A 23,798-nucleotide genomic window follows, 5' to 3' on the forward strand; every position below is an offset into this window, starting at 1 on the left:
ACTTGAAATCAAAACAAATGCACACAAATTCAAAGCATGATCACAAGAATCTATTCCATCAAAAACAATAGTTCATTCAATCCAAACACTCTATTCAACCTCCAAAAACCACGTTCCAATTCACAGTATTGCTCTATTACAAGTGTTGTTCGTACCCCCAACTATCTAACCCTTGGAAATGAGTTAGAAAAGTCTAAATAGACTTCTGCTCCATGCTGGCCTTCAGTTTCAACCATAACTACCCAATTCGTTTGCTTTTCCAAAACTGCATAAAAAGTTGTCAAGCAATTTTGCAAAATTGAAAAGTTGAATGCAACTTTTTGACAACTTTTGCAATTTTGCTGATTAGACCTCCAAACTTGGCCAGTTTGCTCCCAAACCTCCTAAAATGACCTCGGTACACCTAAGGGCCCATCTAACACACTCCTTGCCCCTTCTTGAAGTAGTTTACAACATTTTACCACCCAAAGCAACTTTTGTGCAATCTTGCCTATCAGGACCTATGACAACATTTACCTCCCATTCCACATCCTACCTATTCAAACCACCTAGACTCACCTTAGGACTTTATAACTAGTCCTTATTACCCCAATGGTTGATTAGACCATCTACAAACCAATGTTTGGATTAGGGCTTTACCATACCCTAAGTGCTCCTGCACCAGATTTTAAATGCGCCGAGTCAATATTTGTGCTAGTAGTGTTATGAGGATATTTTGTTGTGGGACGTTAGATTGTTATGTTGATGTTTTGTGGATTTTGAATATATTGTCAAATAGGATGTAATGGTTATATCTAGTGAACGATTATCGAACTCATGTTGGCATCATTATGCACGCCATAGTTGGAAAACTCGCCAAATGCAAAAACTCGCCAAGCCCCCCAAAAGTTTAATCGGGAAAAACTCGGCGATTCAAAAGAAAACTCGGAGAAAACTCGGGAACCTAAAAAACCGCTGAAATTTAATTAAAAATACATTTATTTTGCAAAATTTAATGAGAAGATGCATCTAATAAGTTAATTAAAGACAATACAAAAGAAAGAAACAAAGTTTAGATATATATAAATGCATAATGCGTACAAAATTGCATTCTCATGCAGAATGCTCATGGTAGGAAGCAAAATAGTAAATTACTAAATAGTTTCAATCTGTCAAACTAGAAGTAAATACTAAAAGTCTAAATACATCAATACAATGTCAATCACATCTTCCTCTTTCCACTTGCACTAGCAGGAAAGCGAGGGGGTCTAGTCCTAGAAGAAGTGCCCCGCATTGGGATAGGGCGTGAGTTGCATGACTGTGAACTCTGTGGCTGTGCCCCCTCGCTCGACGTCCCTACTGACTGGCTCGGCATCCTAGAAGAGGATGCATCTCCTCCTAATGGTAATGCCTGATCCTCGCCTGAATCATCATCATCCTCGTCCTCATCCTCAATGTCATCCATAGTGAACTGAAAATCAGTGTCAGCCTCCCCCTCCATGGCCTGCCTCTCCAAATCAGCGATCCCATCTGGTGTAAACAATGGACTTGGCTCCTGTGCTGTCCAATCAGAATAAGGATCTATCTCATCTAGATCAAGCGGACCAGGTAGTTCTAAGAGCTGTGACTTTTTTATGCGCAACTTAAGATTATAGTGCACATAAACAAGGTCATTAAGCCGTTTTTCAGTCATTCTGCTTCTTTTCTTTGTATGGATGGACTCAAATAAGCTCCAATTGCGCTCACAATGGGATGAGCTACAAGGTTGGGATAGGAGTCTAAGAGCAAATTTCCTTAAATTGGGGGTATTGCCACCCCAACTTGCCCACCAAGCATCTGCAAAACAAAATTAAAAAAGTTATAAAGCAATAAAAAACAAAATCAGAAGCACAACTTATCAATTAGCAAAAGTTTTAAAGTTTGACGCTTTACCTGGTGCTTGAGTAGATCTTGCTCTATTTGCTAGCATAGAAGAGAACAAAGGACCCCTTGATTCCACATAGATTTGTTGTTCGGTCACAATAAGGTCTCTCTCCTCTTCACTTGATATCATTCTCTCAATGCATTTAGAGAGACCTTCCATGACCTCTCCATTAGGATCTGAGTAGGAATCATCAGCCCTAAAACAAATAGAAAATGATATCAAGTCTTACTACACAACCTTAAAAAGTAAAGTAAAATAAAGACTTATTAAATTCCCAACTTCAAGGACAATCAATTATCATAGTACCTGAATTTGGGATTGAGGAAGTAGCCTGCTGCATGAATAGGTTGGTGGAGCATATTGTTCCACCTCCTATCAATTATTTCCCAAATGGGGTCAAATCTGAGACTGTCCCCGTGATAGTAACTTCTAACAGCCTCTTTCGCCCTATCCATGGCCTCATAAAGACCTCCCATTGGGGATTGCTGCCCATCACATGTGCGCAAGACTAGAACCAGGTGTAGAGACATCTATATTTGAAATTTGAAAAATACAAATTAGTTAATAACATAGTAAGTTATGAATTGATAATGAAACTTGAATAAACTAAAAATATAATGAAGTTACCTCTACAATCTCCTTAGCCTTTGCAAAAAAGCTATCATCAAAGACTATTCGTGCCACAGCTTCTCCTTCGGGCTTCTTTGAGTAAGGTGAAGCAACCCAATCAGCACACACAAACATTTGCTTCAAAGCCAATATGTGGTCAAGAATACTTTGCATTCAAGAAGACCGTTGCAAACCTTGTCATAGCAGGTCTCATCAAATCTTTGCCTTTAGTGGCTTTTCTCATCAAACTGAGAACCCATGGGTGATTATAGATATATTTCGTGACTCGCCTAGCATCTTCCACAACTGGACTCACCCAATCAAGTTTTCCTATGTCCTCCAAAAGAAGGTCAAGGACATGTGCTGCGCAAGGTGACCAAAAAAGTGTGGGATGCCTCTCTTGGAGGATTCTACCTAAAAGATTAGCAAAAAATCAATAATCAGTAACAAACTTTCCATATTTAGTATTTACAAATTACATCAAATCTAAATTGAATAATACCATAGCATTACATTCATGATTCATATTGATTCAAATATAAAATATTAAATCTACCTGCTGCTGCATTATCTGTGATTATTTGCACCACATTCTCTATTCCCACCTCCATGACAACATTCTCCAACATTAAAGCCAATGTGGCTGCATTTTTCACTTTGTTGGAGGCATCGACAGATTTCCAAAACACCACATCATCTTTGCAAGCAATCAAGAAGTTAATAATGGTTCTACTTCTTCCATCTGTCCACCCATCAGATAAAATGGTGCAGCCATACTTCTACCACTCTTTCTTTTGGTCTTCTATCAACAATCTTGCCCTACCAACCGCTTTGTCAAGCAACCTACAAAATTTAAGTGTAATATTAAATAAAGTGTAAGTGTTAGTAAAAAATTAGGAAATAAGTTATAACAATTAAAATTTAAAATATAACAATGAACTAAAGTGAATCTCAATTATTTACAATTACTAAATAGTAAAATACTAACCTTCCACTCATATCCTTGCGATTAGGCGGCTTGTACCCTTTGCCTGATATTGTCATTGCATTCACCATATTGACCCAATAGGGACTATCAGCGGCATTCATTGAGATATTGTTGAAAAACCAAAAATCAGCCGCTGCAATATCAGTTTGCTCACGCACCTCCTTAAACCATGCAGTGCCCTCTAATGATGGCTGTGCTCCAGGTGTGTTCCTGGGCACAAAATAACCACCTATCCCTGATGGGGATCTGGATGGTGATGATGAAGAAGTAGGAGATGTAGAAGAAGTGGAACCGGTAAAAGAAAAATTTTGTTTGCGGATCCGTGGGCCACGAAGAGATCCTGGTATGTTCTCAAGTGCTTCTTCTTCCTCTTGCATATCAAAAGGAGCTCCTTCAGATTCAGCTATGGCTGCCCTCATAACTATTTTTGCCCTCTCCCTATTCAATTTTTTCTCTTCAGCAGCTGCAAGTAGGGCATGGATGAATCTTTTTTCTTCATCAATTACCTTGAGACAAGGATTTGAGTCATGTTTCTTTATGCCTGCAAGGTGGTATTTGAGACGGTTTATGCCTCCAGAAATAATTCTCTCACAGGGAATGCATATCACCTTCCCAATATCATTTGGACTTGGAGCTTCATAGGCATACCGCCATGCCTTATCTCTTGCATTTTTAGGCCGAGTGCCTATATATCCAGATGGGCATGGTGTTTGTGGCCACTCTTCTTGTGGGTTTGTCATTTTTTTAATGGTTAGCCGCTGCCCTACACATAAATATATAGAGAAATGAATAAACAAAGTTAGAACTTAGAAGCTAGGGTTTCAAATGATTCAAACTTCAAACTTGAACCATATCCTTAGCAAACAACAAACTTCAACCATATCCTTAGAAGCTAGGGTTTCAAATGATTCAAAATAATTTTAAATGATTTGAAAACATTTACAAAAAACAACAAAAACAAAAGAACATTTGTTATAAAACTATAAAAAGTTTTCAAACTATGATAAGATGAACATACCTAGAAAGAAATGTGTCTTCTAAAATCGGTTAGAATCCTCTACAATCCACTCAAATCCGCCTTGAATCACTTGCATTCAGCCAAGAATGCCTCCAAACCTTCTTCTCTTCACTCCTCAAGGTTCTAAACAATGCAAATACAAGAAAGAATGAGAAAAAACACACTCACTGCCGCTTAAATCCGTCACAGGCCGCGTTCACCAGTAAACCGCGAGTTTTTCATAAAAACTCGCCAAGTTTTTGCCGACTACTCGGCGAGTTTTTACCAGATTGCCGAGTTTTTAAATCGGCGAGTTAACTGGTTAAAAACTCGTCGAGTTTTTCATCTATGATGCACGCATCCTGATTAGATAAAAATAACTAAACTTATGGTTCTACACCTTACCTTATTATGTGTTATCTCATGATGATAATTGGATACTATTAGTGATTTCCCTATGATTAATTGAAATGAAAAGATATTAGGTTGCAATGATTAGGACCTATTTTATATACTTTATTGTCGTGCAATAAGACGTTTATGTTGATGATGTTAATTGGATTTCGGTTAGATTGGAGCAAATATATGGATTATGTAATGTCCCCACTATCTTAGCACAATAATACCTACAAAACCAATGTTTAGAATTTACACAATAATAAAATATATATTACTATTCTAGAGTGCACCCATTAAGGTTCACATATGCATATGTTGACATCATCAAAATATTCTAGCCATTATCCATTCATCATTTAGCTATTCATATAAGATTACTCGTCTCTCACACTAGCACGATAAACAATCATATGAGGATCTCACTTCCTATACTAGCACTATGAGATTCCATTAACTCATCTAGCCATTCTTATAGAAATTGAGGTATGCAACCATTCATATAGAGATGAGCATAGTTCCTACACTAGCACTATGGAATTAAAGTTGTTGATTAGATATTTCTATACATCAAATTAACCTTTAACATTTAATATTATTACTTGGTCAAATTCCATACTATGGAATCTTATTTCTAAATATTATTCTTAACATCATCTTTACTTTTGTATATATATATATATGACATCTTTATATAAATATAGATTTAATAACAATAGTGTAAGAGAACATTACCTTACCACCTTAATGACATTAAAATTGAGCATGACCTACATTAGTTTACATACCCTTGTCCATTATTGCTTTCATGGTATATCTTCCTATTCCATTTGTAGGGTCTGGTGCCTACGTTGGTGATCTTTATTATTAACTTGTGTCGTATATGGGCTCATGACCCTAATAATCACTTGTTTCATCCATGGCGTCTGACGATTCCAACTCCACATCCACCCTACATTGCAAATTTATATTCTCAGTGGTTGGGGTGTAGTTCTTTCCACGTCACTGTGTTGATGATGCTTTCATACTGGGATGTCGTGTAGTACTTTTCTCCCCGTTGATTAAATCACAGCTGCCTCGTCCTGCATGGGAAGTGAGTGTAATTGGTATGTGGTCACTCAGTGAGTATTACGTGGGTTCAATGCCCAATTACCTCCGCCTATATCACTCTCTTTTAGTGTTATATTATAATGCTTGCCGACTAAAGATGATATGCCTTACATGGAAGCTACGTAGCTTCTCGATGAATTAGTGTGTGGGAATACTTCTACTTGTTCCTTCTGCTTCAATTCGTATTTTATGTGTCCCATAATCCTCCTTTCTTCCTCCCACTTTATACGCGAGTTGTGATAATTAATTAAGAGGTGTGACCTTTCGTTCTTTTATTAAGGGTTTATTAGTCAGTATCTTTCATATTGTTAATTTAATATTATCGGTGTTTAGTTTATTATGATTCATTATATAGAAAATAGAAATTTATTCTATTTATATTATTACTCACTAAAATAGAAATGCATTCTATTCATATTAAAATATTTATTATGTATATTGTTATTGAAATAAAATTGTTAGAAATATATTTAATATTTTTATTGAATAACATTTACAAGGTATAAATATTTATATTTAAAATTATATATGTTATGAGGGTTATATGTCAAAACAGGGTCATGACAGTCCACCCTTCCCAAATTTGCTTGTCCTCAAGCAAATTTAATCTTTAAGGTGACTTTGTTTCATTCTCGTAGAATGTTCCATTGATTTGAAATGGATTATCCCCATCTTTAAAAATGGTAGCTAATTTTCCATGTTCTTGTTCCTTGAATCTTGCCTTCTTGTTAGGGGTCTCTTCATATGTTTCTTCTGTCTTGTTTATTTATCCTTTTCTGCATCCATGCCCATTCTTCTAGGATTCCTTACATCTAAAGCAAATGTTCTTCTTGGCTAATTCTTCTCTCTTTTGACAACAATGTTCCTTGCTCCAAGTTTCTTTACACACATAACATGATCTCTCTTGGTGAGTTCCTATTGACCTTTCATCTTGATGAGATCTTTGGGATGTAAAAATTATTTGACCTTTCCTTAAGTGTATTAGACTCAACTTTTTTTACCTTCCTGATGGCTTCCTCTAAATTTTGCAGGTCAAGGGGTTTTACATGGTTTTTAATAAAATCTTTTAGTCCTATAAAGATATAAGTGAGTTGGCCTTGGGATAAATTTGGAACCATTACAAAAAGATCTTGAAATTGATTTTCATATTCTTCTACTAAACCTGATTGCTTTAGGTGAGTTAGTTGTTGGAAGTACCATTCAGGATCTCTTAGATCAAACCTACTCATCAATCTTTGAGTGAATTCACTATAAGAAGTAATCTTTTTGAGCCCTAGTGAAACTTGGCATCATAGTTCCACCATTTGTGGGTTGATCCTCTTAAATGAAGTATGCAAACTTGACAGCACCTTCTTCGGTCATGGGACTATAAGATAGATATGTATCTTACTTTTGGACCCATGATTGAGCAGTTTCCTCTCCTGACCCATCAAAACACGGTAATTTTACCTTATTTACCTTCTTTTGAAGGTCTTCATCTACATGATATATTTTCCATGAGTTTAGATTCATAGTATTCTTTAAACGGAATAAGTTGTCGAAGATTGGGAGCCAAACTAGCATACATTTGTGCAATTTCTTTCACGCTATTAGTGGTCATTCCATTATCTACAACAAGTTCTTCTCTTGGAATGAATGAGGGAAATGTTTCTCGTGGGATTGAACTTTGTGATGAGGGTTCATTTTCCTCATGAGTGGAATGATGGTCCATCCGTGAGTTAAGTCTCTCATTTTTGTTATTATTACTGCTTAGTTTTTGTATAGCTTCCAATAGTACCTTATTGGAATTTTTTGTCCTTTCAAATCTCTCCTTAGTTTGTTCAATAAAGTTCCTTACTTCTTGGGCTAGTTCCCTTGCCATCGTTCTTTAAGGTGTGATGATGTGTGGGTTAATCAGTTCCAGAGGATGACAGGATTATGCTCTAATACCACTATAATGTCTCCACTATCTTAGGACAATAATACCTGCAAAACCAATGTTTAGAATTTACACAATAATAAAATATATATTACTATTCTAGAGTGCACTCATTAAGGTTCACATATGCATATGTTGACATCATCAGAATTTTCTGCCCATTGTCCATTCCTCATTTAGCCATTCATATAAGATTACTCATCTCTCACACTGGCACGATAGCCATTCATACGAGGATCTCACTTCTTGTACTGGCACTATGAGATTCCATTAACTCATCTAGCCATTCTTATAGAAACGCCCTCGATTTCTATATTGGTATGCATCCATTCATATAGAGATGAGCATAGTTCCTACACCGGTGACCCTAATAATCACTTGTTTCATCTGTGGCATCTAACAATTCCAACTCCATGTCCACCCCACATTGCAAATTTATATTCTCAGTGGTTGGGGTGTAGTTCCTTCCATGTCATTGTGTTGTTGATGCCTTTGTACTAGGATGTTGTGTAGTCCTTTTCTCCCTATTGATTAAATCACGGCTGCCTCGTCCTGCATGGGAAGTTAGTGTAATTGGTATGTGGTCACTCGGTGAGTATTACGTGGGTTCGATGCCCAATTACCTTTGACTATATTGCTCTCTTTTAGTGTTATATTATAATGCTTTCTGGCTAAAGATGATATGCCTTATGTGGAAGCCACGTAGTTTCTCAGTGAATTGGCGGATGGGAATACTTCTATTTGTTCCTTCTGCTTCAATTCATATTTTATGTGTCCCAGAATCCTCCTTTCTTCCTCCCACTTTATACGCGGGTTGTGATAATTAATTAATAGGTGTAACCTTTCGATCTTTTATTAAGGGTTTATTAGTCAGTATCTTTCATATTGTTAATTTAATATTATCGGTGTTTAGTTTATTATGATTCATTATATAGAAAATAGAAATTTATTCTACTTATATTATTACTCACTAAAATAGAAATGTATTCTATTTATATTAAAATATTTATTATGTATATTGTTATTGAAATAAAATTGTTAGAAATATATTTAATACTTTTATTAAATAACATTTACAAGGTATATATATTTATATTTAAAATTATATATGTTATGAGGGTTATATGTCAAAACAAGGTCATGACAGATTATGTTTAAAACTAGAATTTATGTTGATAAACTATTACATGTTCTAAATGCTTCAAATACCTTATATGAGAATGGAATTACGATAGTTGTTTTGAAAGTGAAAAGTTATTGAAATCAGATCATAAATATGTTAATGTTAAATTGAATTATGTATCATTTATTTTATAAATATGATTTACTTGAACTATTGATATTCGGTATAAGTGTGCAAGAAAGTAACCATGGAATTTAATCAGAGAACCATTGTTAAATCTATGTGGAAATTGTAAAGCCAAGGTTTAATCAAATGAAGAAATTAAAACCTTGTTGTGATCTGTTTTATTTTGTAAACGTAATTTGGATGAATGAATTAAATCAATTGCATTATGGGAATTAGACATGTCACTTGTATTGTGAAATATTGTTTATAGTGTCACTTGAATTTTGTATTGTTTGTGTGGGAGTGACATGTCTATTTAGAGCTTGGCAAGAGATACCTAACCTAGAGTTAAACCTAATAAGTTCCCTATGTTAACCCACTGATTTTAGATGATTATGTGAGGTCCCATCAAGATGAAATCATATCTAAACTTTATGTAGACATTTGAAGGCTAAAAAGTGACCCTAGGGGGTCATTCAAGTTAAAACAAATTAGCCATATAGGGGTACTATGAGTAACGAGAAAATTTCTTACCATTAGGATGTCTAGATCACTTCTATGGCCCTCCAAAAAAGCCACTTTTCAAAAGTGGCGAAAATGGAGAACTCATATTCACTTTCCTTGACACGCACTTTGGCTAAACTCTCATTTATGAGGGGGGAACAACAATGGAAGAGTAGGTACTGATTGTCACATCTCATTTATGACTAGTGGGTGGGGAATGGGTTGGAGGACTTTTTAGTGGATCTTGATAAGACTTAGAGGTTGTTCACCCACTCTCTAGTTTAGAGGCACTTCAGGTTTTCTTGGGATTTTGAAAAAAATTAAGGAAATGGGAAAAGCTCTTCTACAAACCTCATTTCCATTTGAATAGGATCAAAGTTGGTGCTCTTGCCATGAAGGAGAATGGATGCATTTCATGTTTTGTAGCTTAGATTGTTGATGCTTTGTATGTAATGGATATGAGAGTTTCGCAATGCATTTCATGTTATATATTTTGATGGTTGAAGTTTTGTGGCAAATGGATATGTGGCTTTTGTATTTCTTTTCTTGTTTTTGATTGTATGTTGTTTTGGGTGTGCAAAGCATCACTCACACTTGGGAGGGAAGTAATGGCCTTGTGGGTAAAGGGGTTAGTTGGGTCTTCCATTGAAATATAGAGCCTCTTCTCTTGGAGAAGAGGATTTGCATGGAGTATGGGGTCCATGTGGCCGTACTTGTGATTCTAGCATTTTGGGGTTATAAAGAAAGAAAGTTGTGAATAAAAATGTGTTCTTGAAGCCTTGTGAAGGCATGAGATTCTTGGTTCTTTCTTTTTAATTGTATGGCATCTCCTCTTTGCACAAATCCACCTTCATCCTCTTTGATGGGTTCTCGGGTGACCCATTTGTGAATCTCAAAAGCATAGGAGTTAAATGTTGTATTTGTTATGTTGCCTTTGTGACTCATGTTTGATTGTAACTTGTTTAGTCTTGGTTCTCCAAGCTGGGGAGTGCTCTCATAGAGGCCTAGGTTGGGAGGTGAGCACTTCATGGTTATGCTCATGCTTATTGAAAAACAAAAAGACTTCATAATTAAAATGTGAGAGCAAAAAAAAAAGCATTAAAAAATGTTTAAATAAATTTAGTTAGTCATCTCCCACTTGTAGGAAAATTATGTATTTAAATTACAAGAGGGGGGGTCGTTTTTCGGGGGGGGGGTCTGTTTACAAAAACCCCACTTGCCTTTTTAAATAAATTTAATTAGTCATCTCCCACTTGTAGGAGGGGGCTGTCTTTTTTGATAAACCCCACTTGCCTTTTTAAATAAATAATATTAGGCATCGCCCAATTGTAAAAGAGTTAATACATTTAAAACAAAAGGGAGTCCCTTCTCAAAAAAACCCACTTGCCTTTAGTAATATTAAATATAAATAAAATTTAATATTATTAAGATTAGTTTTAGTATTATTTTAACAAAATTTATTAATATTAATTTGATAAAGTTTATTATTGTTAAGGAAATAGATTTAATTTTATAAAATGTCATTATATGGTTCAAAAGAAAGTTAATTTTGCAAATAAGGAGATTCTAACTACAAGAATTATTTTAATATGTAATGTGATATTACATAGTAAATATTTTTATAATATATAATATTATATTATATGTAATATATATCAACAATATATTGTTTCTCTTAAATCTTATTATTGTGGCATTTAAAGGACATATTTTTGCGAGAAATATTTAAACGGCTTATTAAGGGCATATTTAAATGTCTAGAGTTATGTTCTAAAGCGACACATACATATGAGTTACTACATTAAAGACTATCAAGCGAACAATTTAATACGGAAAATCCAGAGGAGGTTTAATTATAATTTCAATGTTTACATTAGAAGGGTATGTGTATGAATTTGAATGTTAAACTTTAGATTGGGCTATTAATTAAGGAAGAGCTTTTGATTTATTTAAATTGATGCAAGTAGGTAACTGATACTAGCAAACATTAACAAAAATTTAAACCATAAAGTGCAAGAAATTTAAATGTTCAACGTTTAAATCTTAATGGGCTTTTAACAAAAACCTAGTTAACTATCTACCCTCCTTTCCTCGAAACAAGTCTAAACGCTAAACAACCTGCTTAGACTTAGATCGCACATTTAACCCAATTTAGTAGTCAACTTAGTTACAACGCAATAAGACTTACGTAGGAAGTTTAATCTATTTCAAACAAAAATTTGTTGGTGTGTTTTGCCCTAGATTTTGGGCATTACAGAAAATAGGGTACAAAAAGGCATCCTCATGTAGAATGACAATGGCTGTAAGTCATAGCATTAGAGTCTAAAGCAAACCATCTTTTTAAAACTAAAATACAACATCAAAATAGTCTACATCTTCCTCTACCCCTTCCCAGCAGCTTTAGTAAAAACTGCTGGAGGGATTGAAGTGTAGTCCTAGAAATCCATTATGGCTTTATCTCCTCCCTTTACACAACAAGTTGTGACTCGAGCTCCATCCTCGATGTAGATGTTGCCGAACTTTGCAATGACTCCTCGTCCTCTTGAATGTCATCCAATCCCATTAAGAATCAACCCTCCTCCATAGCATGCCTCTCTAAATTACAGATTTCATCCTCTATAAACAATCGAGGTTGCTCTTGTGCTATCCAATCACAATAAAGTTCTATGCCATCCAAATCAAGTGGAACAATTGGTGTTTCATCTACCTTTCTTATGTGTGACCAAAGGCTATATTAAAAGAACACAAGGTCATCAAGGCGTTTCTATGCTAACCTATGTTCTCCCGAATTTTTGGGATGGGGACGACAAGAGACAAGTTTCTAGGAGGACAAAAATATTTGCCAATTTTGGGGACGGGGGGGACGGCAAATGAGGATACCTATATAAATATAGGGAAATTTGCATACATACATTACATTCAAATGAAGACATGGATAAACCATGCCATTTAAACACCATAGAACTTTAACATACAACATTTCAATAATCAAACTCAATGCTCAATATGCTATAATCCATTCATAGTTTGGTGTTATTGTCAATGTTCATGTAATAGTAAAATAATAACGTAAAATTTTGACATATACCCAAGAACATGATTTAGAATTCAGTCAATAGAAACAAGAACAATAATCCACCTTCCAAATTCAAACACACTAGTATCATTTAATTCTGAAACTACACTTCCATTTCATTGTAAGTGGACTGATATTTAATAATTTATATAAAAAGGTCCTCTATACACTTCTGAGATTTGTTACAATAAGATGGTATCTTGATGCAACTTCCAATATTCACCATAGCTTCCACAAAGGACCCAGCAACCGAATACCAAGCAAGCACTGATGTATTGCCAGAAAGTGACATAAGGATGCATGTTCTATGTTTATAATGCACTTTTTAGACTTTCCCAGCAACTTGCAAACAATCTTCTATATAATTTGAAGTGTGTAGCATGACAATAACAACAATATTAATTCTATAACTCTTAATGTAATGTTGTAGAATACTAATCAGCTGGCCCAAGTAGCAGGAATTAACTACCAAACAGTAATAAGCATGTTAGGGTGAACTTGGAAGGGCCCACTTTAAGATTAAAAAGAAAAATGTTTTATCAATGAAAAAATATTTGATAAGTGTCGATCTTGTCTATAAAATCAGGGATGCCCATCCCTCCTAGGGACTTCCAAGGTGTCCCCAACCATCCTTGGGACATATGGATGTCCCCAAAAAAAATTCCCGAAGTCCCCAAGTTTGCAGGATGCTTGATGGGAATTTTCAAAAAAGGGGAAGGGGTGGGGATGTCCCCTAGCCATCCCCAAGTCCCCGAAATATTTTCAACACAGGGATGGAGATTTTTAGGCCAAGGATGCATCCCCAAGTAATAGATGCTAACTTATTCCTCTTCTTTGTGTGAATGGCCTCGAGAAAGCTCCACTTGCACTCACAACTGGATGAACTAAGGCTAGCATAAGATACACAGGTCAAGTCTTTGCAGCTTCACAAATTTGGATGAACTAAAAAGTGAATAATGGACTTTTGTTTTGTCATTAGTCCCTATTAGAAAACTACAATAGATAAGTAGAGGTCTTATCATTGTTCTATCAACGAGAAGCTGCTGAATTATCAATGCCAACAAAGATTGCAATAAAATGCAGTAGTTTATCGTCTAGCATTTTTTTCATCAATAAATCAGTGATAAGCACACCTACACCTATAACCATCTATACAAAATTATCGAACATAAAAGTGTTCCCATCCTTCATGCACAATGAAGACGCATTTTCTTTGAGATTCTACATCTCCTCTAGGTCTATCTAATGCTTCTGTAAGTGCTCCACATGAGACAACTTTCCTCTAAAAGTCCACATCTTTGAGTATATCTAATGCCTCCTCATGTCTCATGAAAACAACCCCTCCTCTGCTGCAAATTTCATCAAACCAAATGTTTGCACAACAAAGTGCACTTATAAGAAATATTGCCCCACCCTTGCTCCTTAAAGTGACATAATGTCGAGCCCCCCTCTTTTCTTCAAAGACACAAATAGAGTGTTTCTCTTGCAACAAGTCATCCCTAAGCGAGAAGCTAGCTCGGGATGATAGACACCCTCTTGCCTCTCTTGCATCCAACCTATGTTGTATTGTCTTCACTACTCTCTAAGACATAAATCTTGCATTGATTTTTGCATTGATAGGTGAGTTGTCACCATCAAATGACATTTGTATGTACCGCAAACCACAAAAATGTGTCTCACCTTCCATTGCAATCAAAGTTGTATTTACCTTTAAACTGATGAGATCTTTGGCTCGCTAAATGCAATCATTCACATATGGCCAATTTTCTAAATATAATAACATTTGAATTGTTTCTTTGGTGAAGAGTTAAACTTTTTTTTAGAAAAGAACTTTCCTCAACAATTATATGACTCTTATCAACTCTACTTCCTTCGTCAATAAGAGAAGATATTAAAGTTTCTTTCTCTCGATGTAAAAAACAATATGATAAAAAATTAAGGCATAATACTTCGTAAAATTTCCTTGGCATCATCATTGTCAACTTTGAAGTTTACACCTATAGGTTGATGAATCCTTTTACGAAAAGTGCTTATATGTTGAACAATGTCGTCTCCCTTCATTTTCAACCCAAACAAGTTTTGTTTTATGGACATTTTACAACTTGAAGCCTATGAACCAAATAAAGTGTTAAGCCTATGAACCATTTGATGCCTTTGTTAGATCAATATGATGCAAATATGCATCTAATAAACTAAGACCAATCAATGGTGTGGCCTTACGATCTTTATCCATCCATTTTATTGTTTCATTTGCATATTGTGGTTTAATATCCCACACATCCTTCAATTAAAAGCAATTGTATTTTAATTTTCAATTTTTGAAATTCATACACTTCAAATTTAGGAATAGTAGATAATTTTTCCATTTTAATATTCTTATTACTCGAAAAGATCTAAACTACTTGAAAAAATTGTACCATGCTTTTTAAAACTTCCAATGAAAGAAAGAAATAAATTGGCACATATTTCTAAAAATAAGCATCCCATCTAATGTCATCAATATCAACATAGCAAAAAACACTTTCACTATGCCTTTACGTTGTGCCTTTCTATTTGAACAAGGACAGAAGTAGACTGTAGACCTTAAGCTTTAGTATTCATCAAATGCTACTCACAATTACATTTTTTTTAAACAGCGCTATACTCAATGCCAATATGTTTGCTCTTGGCCTATGCTTTCTGAATTGTTTCACTTTATCATGAATGATCACTATTCTTGTAGTGACACTGCTAATCTGCAAATTCTAAGATAGAAACGTCATTAAACAAAGAACTATTAAAATGATCTAAAAAAATTTAAATACTTGTCTATTAACAAACCATGTCTTCAAAAATCAATCAGCAAAAAGTAAAAACACAAGTCTAACAATGTGCCATGTCTTTAGCTATCAATCAAAGAAATCTAGATAATATCCTTCCACCTTCACATGCATGTCGGGCTCTCAATGTCTTCACTATCCAAATGCCTTTCCTTGCCAAGCTCTATGCCAGGATCCCTTTGCACTTAATCAGCAAGATTTGTTAGCATTCCTTTGCAACTTATTTGTTCCAAGCAGAACCACTTTATTTAGCCTCTATGCTACCACATGGATTTCTGTGATTGACACACTTCCATTGGTTCTAACGCCAAAAATCAAAGCAAGAAAGCATAAATGATTGATATATTATTGTTCAAGCAATGTGTTTGTGTCACATCCCCTCTTTAGTCTAACTGGCCAAGTTATGTGAGTTAGCCTATCATGGGGGTCTTGTAGGCTAGTAGTTGTGGATAGAGACTCATACAGGATATTCAATAACCAGGCTTGACTTTACAGGCAATTGGGAGCCAGTTGGGTGCAGTTCCTTGATTTTAGGGGGTATACCTATATTTTAGGAGGATGTGGCAATTTCCAAATGTGAGGCTCCACAGGACCATTCCATAGTTTCAGTTTCGAGATGACAAGGTGTGTTCCCTAGTTTCTAGAAGCATCCCTAGATTATAGGGAAGGGATTGCCAGTTGACCCATCTCGTTTGGTACCAATCACAGACAGGTGACATGGTCAATTTCACGTTTATTTGGTTGGTTTGGGCTTTCAAGTGCAAAATGGGGAATATTTTAATATATTTAAATATTTCTTGAGTTAGCATTTAAATAATTTATAATAACGCTATTTATATAGCCATTTCGGAGTAATAAGGGGAATATGGCTTCGTTTGATCAAATGTGCCCTTGTGTTATAGCTCATTGTAAAGGTCTTAAATTATTATAAACTATTTTCACTATGCAGAGACTTTTTGGTGCTCAGTTATGACATTTTAATAAAGTAATGTTTTTCCTATAGCCTGGACGCCTTTATTTGGGAAAATGTTATTTTATTATAAAGTGCAAAGTGTTATTCTCATTTAGGGTTCGATTTGCACTTGGGAGGAGTTATAAGGAAATGAAAACCTAATTGTTCATTATCTTTTGGCATTTTGAAACTTATGAATTGTGAAATTGCTCTGAAATGGCGATTTTGTGGCTTGGGACAAAACCCTCAAGTCTGGACTGTTGGGACACAAACCTCTGCAAGTCTTGGTGATTCGAGTTGTATTTCACTACATTCAAATTGACAGAGGAGGTGGTCGAATTATCTTGGCATTATCATTTGAGTGGAGTAGGGCACTTGCAGTTGGGCGGCCAACATTTGGCAACAGGCATTTCGTTGCAGCAGCTCACGTGGGATTTGGAGGTCTTTTCTTCATCATTGGATGCCATAGCTTCCCTTTGGCATTGGACAGTTCATTACAGCAATTTCTTTAGGGTTGAATCATTCTCAAAGCATCTCCTTGTAGCTGGTGTTAATCCCTATTTAAAATAGTATTGTTTATTGACAATGATTTCTTTGAAGTTAATATATCAGGTTGCTGGTTGGTTCGGGTATGTACTATTTCAGAATTCAGTAATGACAAAATTTGCATCATATGTTTACATTTATTAAATGCTATTTACTTCCTATTTGTTGTGCAATTATTTTATCTCCGAAAAACCCAAAAAACTGAAAAAACAAGGAAAAGAAAAAAGAAATCAGAATTCAGCTAAGATCATTCAGTGGTAACAAACGCTAGTCATAGATTCAGATTTTGAAACAAATAGTAATTACTACGGTCACCAGAATTGGGAATCTTTTAGTTTGATTACACAATATATGCATAGATAAAAGTATTAAATAGTTTCATAATTGCTGAAACAAATAACATTATTTATTAAACTAAACTAAAGCTAAAATAACTAGAAATTATGAAGTATTTGCCAACATTAGCCACATTTGGTCAATATCTTGTCTGAGGAAAATTTTTGGTGAGGAAAAACCACAACCTAAAGTATTTCTTGGAGCAAAAGCACCTCAATGAAAGAAGCAATAGTGGGTGAGCAAGTTATAGGAAATGATCTTAATATTGGGTATATCAAGGGAGAAAAAACTATAGTAGCCAATGCCTTGTACTTTATGTGCCATGTTTGAGATTTTGATAAATAGGAAGTGTCGCTTTCTAGATGAATACTCCAAGAACAATATTGCTTGCAAAATCATAAATGGAAAGGTCTAGGAATGATCATTAAGGTCATTAATGACAATGTCTACTACAAGAATTTGTAATGTCCCCATTTTGGTAAGCATTGAAGTTTGTTGAATTAGCCTATAACTAAGAGCAATGTGTATTCTTTGTCAAAACTCATTTTATGTTCAGGTTTAGCTTTCATTGTACTCAATTTGGCTCACTCATTATTTATAGTAAATGACTTTCAGGAAACTCGAGGTCACTATTTATAGCAGAGCACTTGAACAAGCTATGATTGTAATGCATAGATGGTTTCCTCAGAGAACTGGGGATGTATTATTTATAGAAGGTTAGTAGTTGATAGAGAGGAACGCTTAGTATTTTTAGTAAGGAAATCGGGTGCACAGTGGACACAATGATTAACTTTCACATTCAGACAGGACTGAGACATAATAATTATTTACAAAGTTATCTAATTATTAATAAAAAGATCACTTTATTAATAAAGTGCAATTATAATACAAGGTATTGAAAATCACTTTATGTGTAATGGGGGCCATGAACCTCAATTAAATGCCACTTTAAGTACATTATTAATTGCATAAATGATAAAAGTGAGTGCCCAAGTTAAAGAGTTAATATAATGGATTGGCTTCGGGATTATACTATCCTTTGTAGGATGGATATCCACCATCTTTAGTCGATCGAATTAGTAGTTGAAAGTTGGTGGGGAGCTACTTCTAGAGTTAGCACATCCATGGCAGTTTAGCAGAGAATGAGATAGTGATTGTATTACAGAAACCTACAAATGTTCTTATCTCAACAATAGGAATGGATGTTGGATGTGGGTCTCGGTTGTATTGGGACCCAAGTGGTGACAAGGTTAGCACTGCAGCTTGGGTGGGTCCTATTAGTTGGCTTCACCACTTTTAGTATAGTGAAGTTAGGATCAGTGTTGAGTAGAAGTTTTGGCAGGCTTCTATTCAGGATTTGGGATCAAGATATATTTGGTTGGACACTCTTCAGTGCGGTGTGGGGTCCTTCGCATGCATTGGGGTTCCAATCAAGGTTCACTAGGGAGTAATGCAATGAGTGCATGGTGTGGATTATCTGTAGTCTCATTACTGATTCTCATGTACATTATTGATTTCAGCTACACAGTTTCAGTACACAGAGATTGGATAGTTAGCTTTTTGTTCATTTCTATGCAGTTGTGATTATGCTAGTGCTTCAATAGTGGGGTTGTTGTGTGGTATATTTCACAGTCTTCCTTTGGACTTCCAATGTGGTGGAGTTTCTTTGAAATCATGATTGTTTGGGGACAACCAATTTTAAGGGAGGACAAACTATAATGTCCCAATTTTCACAAGCATTAGAGTATGCTAGATTAGCCTATCACTGACCCTTGTAGGCTAAGGTAGTTGGATAGGTCCCATTTTGGTAGAGATCAATGTGTATTCTTTGTCAAAGCTCGGTTTATGTTCGGATTTGGCCTTTGTTGGACTCAATTTGCCTCACATACTATTTCTAGTGACTGTTTTAAAAAAGTTAGGGTTACTATTTATAGTAGGGCACCTAAATAGGCTATGATTGCAATCAGTTGGTTTGATAAGATAAAGAGGGATTTACTATTTATAGTAGGCCAGTGGTTGATTGAAAGGGACCATTATTATTTTAATAAAGCAGCTGAGTGCATGATGGACAGAATGGTTGACTTGCACGTTCAGATGGGACTGAGAAATAGTGATTATCTACGGAGTTATAAAATTATTAACAAACTGAATACTTAATTAATAAAGTGTGATTATAATATAAGGTATTAAAAATCACTTTATGTGTATGTGGCCATGACCCTCAATTAAATGCCACTTGAAGTACATTATTAATTGCATAAAAGTGAACACCCAAGTAAGATAAGATAATTTTAGTAATAACAGAAGACCAACCAAAAGCTCCAATGGACTGCTGAAACAAAGCAGTACCACAGCATACAACAAGAATCCCAAACAGTGTTTGGGGAAAGCAAGAGAAAACCGGCAAACCAAGGCAACCCAGCTAGTTGCTCTGAGCAACAGGAAAAAAGTCCAGAACCAACAGCATGTCATCCATAAGGAATCACATAGATGAAGGCATGCATAGCACACAGAAAGAGAACAGTTGTATACCATATCACCCTATGACAGTTTGTGAGAGAGAAAGATATGATGTCTAAGGTATAAAAACAGAGTGTGAGAGAAAATGATGCAATGTCTCAAGTGATAACAACAATCAGAGATGGGATGGAACAGCAACATAATGGGAAGAACTCACAGTCCTATCATAATATTGTTGCATAGTGCGTCAATAATAAAGCATGTGTTTATCAAATCTTGAGAATAGATCTAATCATATAAAAAATATAAGCATCTGTACACAGATAACGTGTTTCAAATGTATCAGAAAATATTGAGGAAAACTCTGTAACATTATTAACTGATTCAGATATGAGACCTATTGATGATCATCCCCTGTACTGTTCAAATAATAAACTTCAGTTTTGACGTTTGTGAAGTGGGGATCATAATCTATGACTTGAAATCTGCAAATAATGTTAATGAAATGATTTGTGCATGTGCTCTTCGTGCTGTCTCCAAAGTTCACAGGGATTTATGAAAGGTTTTGTTCAGCCAGATTAACTATCTGTCGTAATTTTTTATTCAAATAATAGGTATTTACTATTTACAGTCCTGACTCTATTCATATATACATTTGTGCTACCTGCTTATGCCCTAATCGCCCGATAGCTATCGGATAATTAAAAGAACAAGAATCAGGGTGGTAGCTGTGTGTATGAAAGCCCGGTAAGAACATAAGATATGATGCCAAATCCTGACTATTTGTTTTGAAGATAATTATATTTTTTCCTGTACACTGGGTGCCATGTCAAAGGATGACTCAGTAGTTGTTGTTGGGGTGTGTTACAAAATAATATTTTGTGAAAACATTTCACAGGCACGCAAGCATTCAGCCTTTGTTTATATATGCTGATATTCAATTAAAAATAACAATTGTCAGACGTAATTTGCTATGTCAAACATATCAGGTTTAGTTTGAATTTTAATTACCGACGAGTCTAGCACAAATATGGATGGTGATTGGTTATAACTGTGGCAGTTGTAGACAGGTTTATAACCTCTTTCAACTCTATCCAAACTCGTGTGTGTATATACATTCTTTCACTCATTGGTTGTATCAATGATTAAAAAAGAAATACCAACGAACTTAAGCAAGATCTTATACAGATGAAAAGGAGAGGTATGTAAAAATAATATATAAATATGCTTGGATGGTGAAACAACACAGGGAGCATACTATGAAGGTTGAAACAACAGCATTTAAATCTTGATGGATCTCTAAGAAATTTTTTGAGACAGAACAGAGCCAGGACAAATTTATCTGACAATTGTTGTAAACATTTCAAGAATTGGATCAGTTTATCAGTAAAAACAGTTTCTTTATAATATTTTAATTATTGATATAACTTTGGAAGTATTGTTTCTTTGTTCACAAAATTCCTTGGAATAGGGGTATGCAGTCAAGCTTCTGGTTTTATATACGAAATTCAAAGTAATTCTGGTTGTGAACACATTATTATTCATTTGTAGAAGTGGGCTCAGTCTCAGTTTGGAATCTAGTATATGTTACAAATATCTCAGATTGATCTCTATCTTTCAGAAGGTTGTTATAATCAGTTTTCTACATCAGAACTACAGATTAGTCATGATTACAAAGGAGTTCTAGGACTGTTGTTGAATTTATATGACTTCAGATTTAATTTGAAAAGTAATTTGTTTCTCAAACATTTGAAAATTGCAATAGGATCGGTGATCAAACTGATTGAGTGGGTACTCAAAAATTTTAAGAAGAGTTGTTCTAGAGTAGGAGGTGATGCTCATTAGGGCTGGAGCCGTTAAAGTTGTAATTGGACAGAAGAATTTATGAGACTGGATTAGGACAGTAGCTCCTACCAGCCATTATCTTGGTGGTTTCCTCCCACATTGAGTTCCCACGTCACATTTTGTGCATTGCCTCCGAATTCTCTTCGTGTTGTTTTTATGTTTAAATGAAATGCTCATAAAAATATGTTAGTTGTCAGCAAATTTAAATTGGGATAAAGATCGTGCATTCCTAATCCCCCCCTCCGTAGTAGTGCTATTGTGTTCTACAAACATTATGATTAAACAGAAACCTACAGCAGGAATGGTTATCTTACATGACAACACGACTGTCCTGAAAAGAAGAGAGCAGAGGGTAGCAAGATCATAAATGAATTCAGAGTGGATGTTCTTGAAGACAGTTATGAAAACATGTCTATCAGCTTTGTTAATGCCAACACAAGATTGACAGTGACAAAACCTTAAGAATCAATGCTACTGATCATGACAGTCCACAATCAAACATGTCAAGTCCTCGTTAGTGTCGTGTCACACTACAGATTTAGTTTTGTTTTTGTTTTGTTTTTGTTTTTTTTTCTGGCAAGTAGCTGATTTGCGGTAGAGCTGAAGTACACTCAAAGGAGAATGAGAACTTCCAAGTCAATCAGTTCAGTTATGAGTTTGTCTCGATTAAATTCTGGAAGGAAATTGCTGTTGTGAGAAGGGAAGGTGAGAGTGGTAGTCTGATTCAAGACAAGATCAGCACATGATTCCACAAAAAGGAATTTAAGTATCTACCTATAACTATAGAAAAACTAAAGAAGAATAGTCATATAAATGAAGATTTCTATTTAATAAACATACTTTCTCAATATTTGCTGCAGTAAGCTCCTCTGCAGTCATCCCTTTACACTTCACAGAAGATGGAATTGGTGTATAGAAACATCTTTGACTGGTTGATGCTTGCTTTCCTGAAGATGTTGATTTGCGCCCATGCCATTCACCAACATCCGGAAACTGATTCATTAAACGTCTCTCTGCTGCTGTCTGAGGACCCTTCCCAATAAGTTCAGTTTCAGACATTATGGTTATCTCACCTCCAATGGGTTCTGCCAAGGCAAATGACAATTACACTACTTGTAAAAAAAATAAGCACTGAACAATGAAAACTGAAAAAAAGTATACAAAAACAAGTGATACAAGATAACAAACATCATTATTTACTCCCTACATTGAGTACTTTTTATATAGAGTAAACAGGAAAATAAATAAAATGCATTGAACACAACAATTCAAATATAACACATATTATTGGCAGGAAGATATAACTTTAACCTCAAGTGTAATGTTTGTAGAATCATAATGTGAACTGGTTCCCAAACCAAACATAAAATAGTGTCAGACAATTGGTTAATATCGCCAACCGTCAGCAACCAGCACAACCTTTTGAGAACTAATTAAATTTTCTTTACTAACAAATTGTATTGTTGCTTTATTTGTGGCGAATTTGTCATCTACATGGGTCCACCAAAAACAAGCGTCATCTTCTAGACTACAGATATAAAAATGGGGCGGATCGTACAAAAAAAAGATTACAAAGATGGGCAAGGGAATGTCCCCAAAGAGACTGGCATGGCTGACTATTGTTGAAGGTTTTGAGAAGCTCTGTGGTTGTCATCTGTAGTTGTCACGATGCCTCCACCATGTTGACTGCCTTTATTACTTCTTTGCCTTCTCAAGCTTTGTGTCCTTCCCTTTCATCCCTTCCTACACCGCCACTAGCTCAGTAGTTTTCTCTTGCAACAATAAGTCCCTTTTTGCTTATTGCTCACATAGTTTTGCAACCATTCTCCCCAAAGCAGTCATTTGGGAATGTTCCTAACCCTATTCTCTCCCAGCTCTAAGTGGGCTTTGTATTCATGTTCTCTATTGGGTGGCCTTCTCCCTAGCTTAGCTCAACTTATTCAATGCCATGGTGAGATGTTTATGCAGGAACAAGAACTCTCTAAAAGAAGTCCCCATGCCATAAGTGTATGGAGCACACGACCATAACAACCCCTAATTTGCGGTCATGG

General features: G+C 35.4%; 2 protein-coding genes across 4 annotated transcripts in view; both read right to left on the bottom strand.

The window, feature by feature from the left end:
• Nucleotides 1-23,798, bottom strand: part of LOC149571360 (AAR2 protein family) — a 308,404-nt gene that overhangs the window by 132,937 nt on the left and 151,669 nt on the right. For all 3 annotated transcript variants that reach the window (XM_089812903.1, XM_089812904.1, XM_089812902.1), the window contains exon 7: nt 22,588-22,832. In XM_089812903.1, the coding sequence (XP_089669029.1) occupies nt 22,588-22,832 (245 nt within the window). The remainder of the gene's footprint in view (nt 1-22,587; nt 22,833-23,798) is intronic.
• Nucleotides 2,790-4,389, bottom strand: LOC149571363 (uncharacterized). Its single transcript, XM_089808966.1, has 3 exons — nt 3,501-4,389; nt 3,069-3,355; nt 2,790-2,926 (listed from the first exon to the last, which is right to left on the bottom strand). The coding sequence occupies exons 1-2, from the start codon at nt 4,238-4,240 to the stop codon at nt 3,292-3,294; spliced, it is 804 nt and encodes a 267-aa protein (XP_089665092.1). The 5' UTR covers nt 4,241-4,389; the 3' UTR covers nt 2,790-2,926; nt 3,069-3,291.

This window comes from Cupressus sempervirens, chromosome 2 (genome assembly GCF_028749045.1).
Source record: "Cupressus sempervirens isolate cs-2001-9-10 chromosome 2, ASM2874904v1, whole genome shotgun sequence".
Classification (NCBI taxonomy): domain Eukaryota; kingdom Viridiplantae; phylum Streptophyta; class Pinopsida; order Cupressales; family Cupressaceae; genus Cupressus; species Cupressus sempervirens.

Excerpts from the sequence above, each read along its gene's own strand:
- LOC149571363 (XM_089808966.1), bottom strand. The coding sequence starts at position 4,240 with ATGACAAACCCACAAGAAGAGTGGCCACAAACACCATGCCCATCTGGA. Across the intron at positions 3,356-3,500 it reads CGCAAGGATATGAGTGGAAG|GTTGCTTGACAAAGCGGTTG; the intron begins GTTAGTATTTTA and ends TAAATTTTGTAG.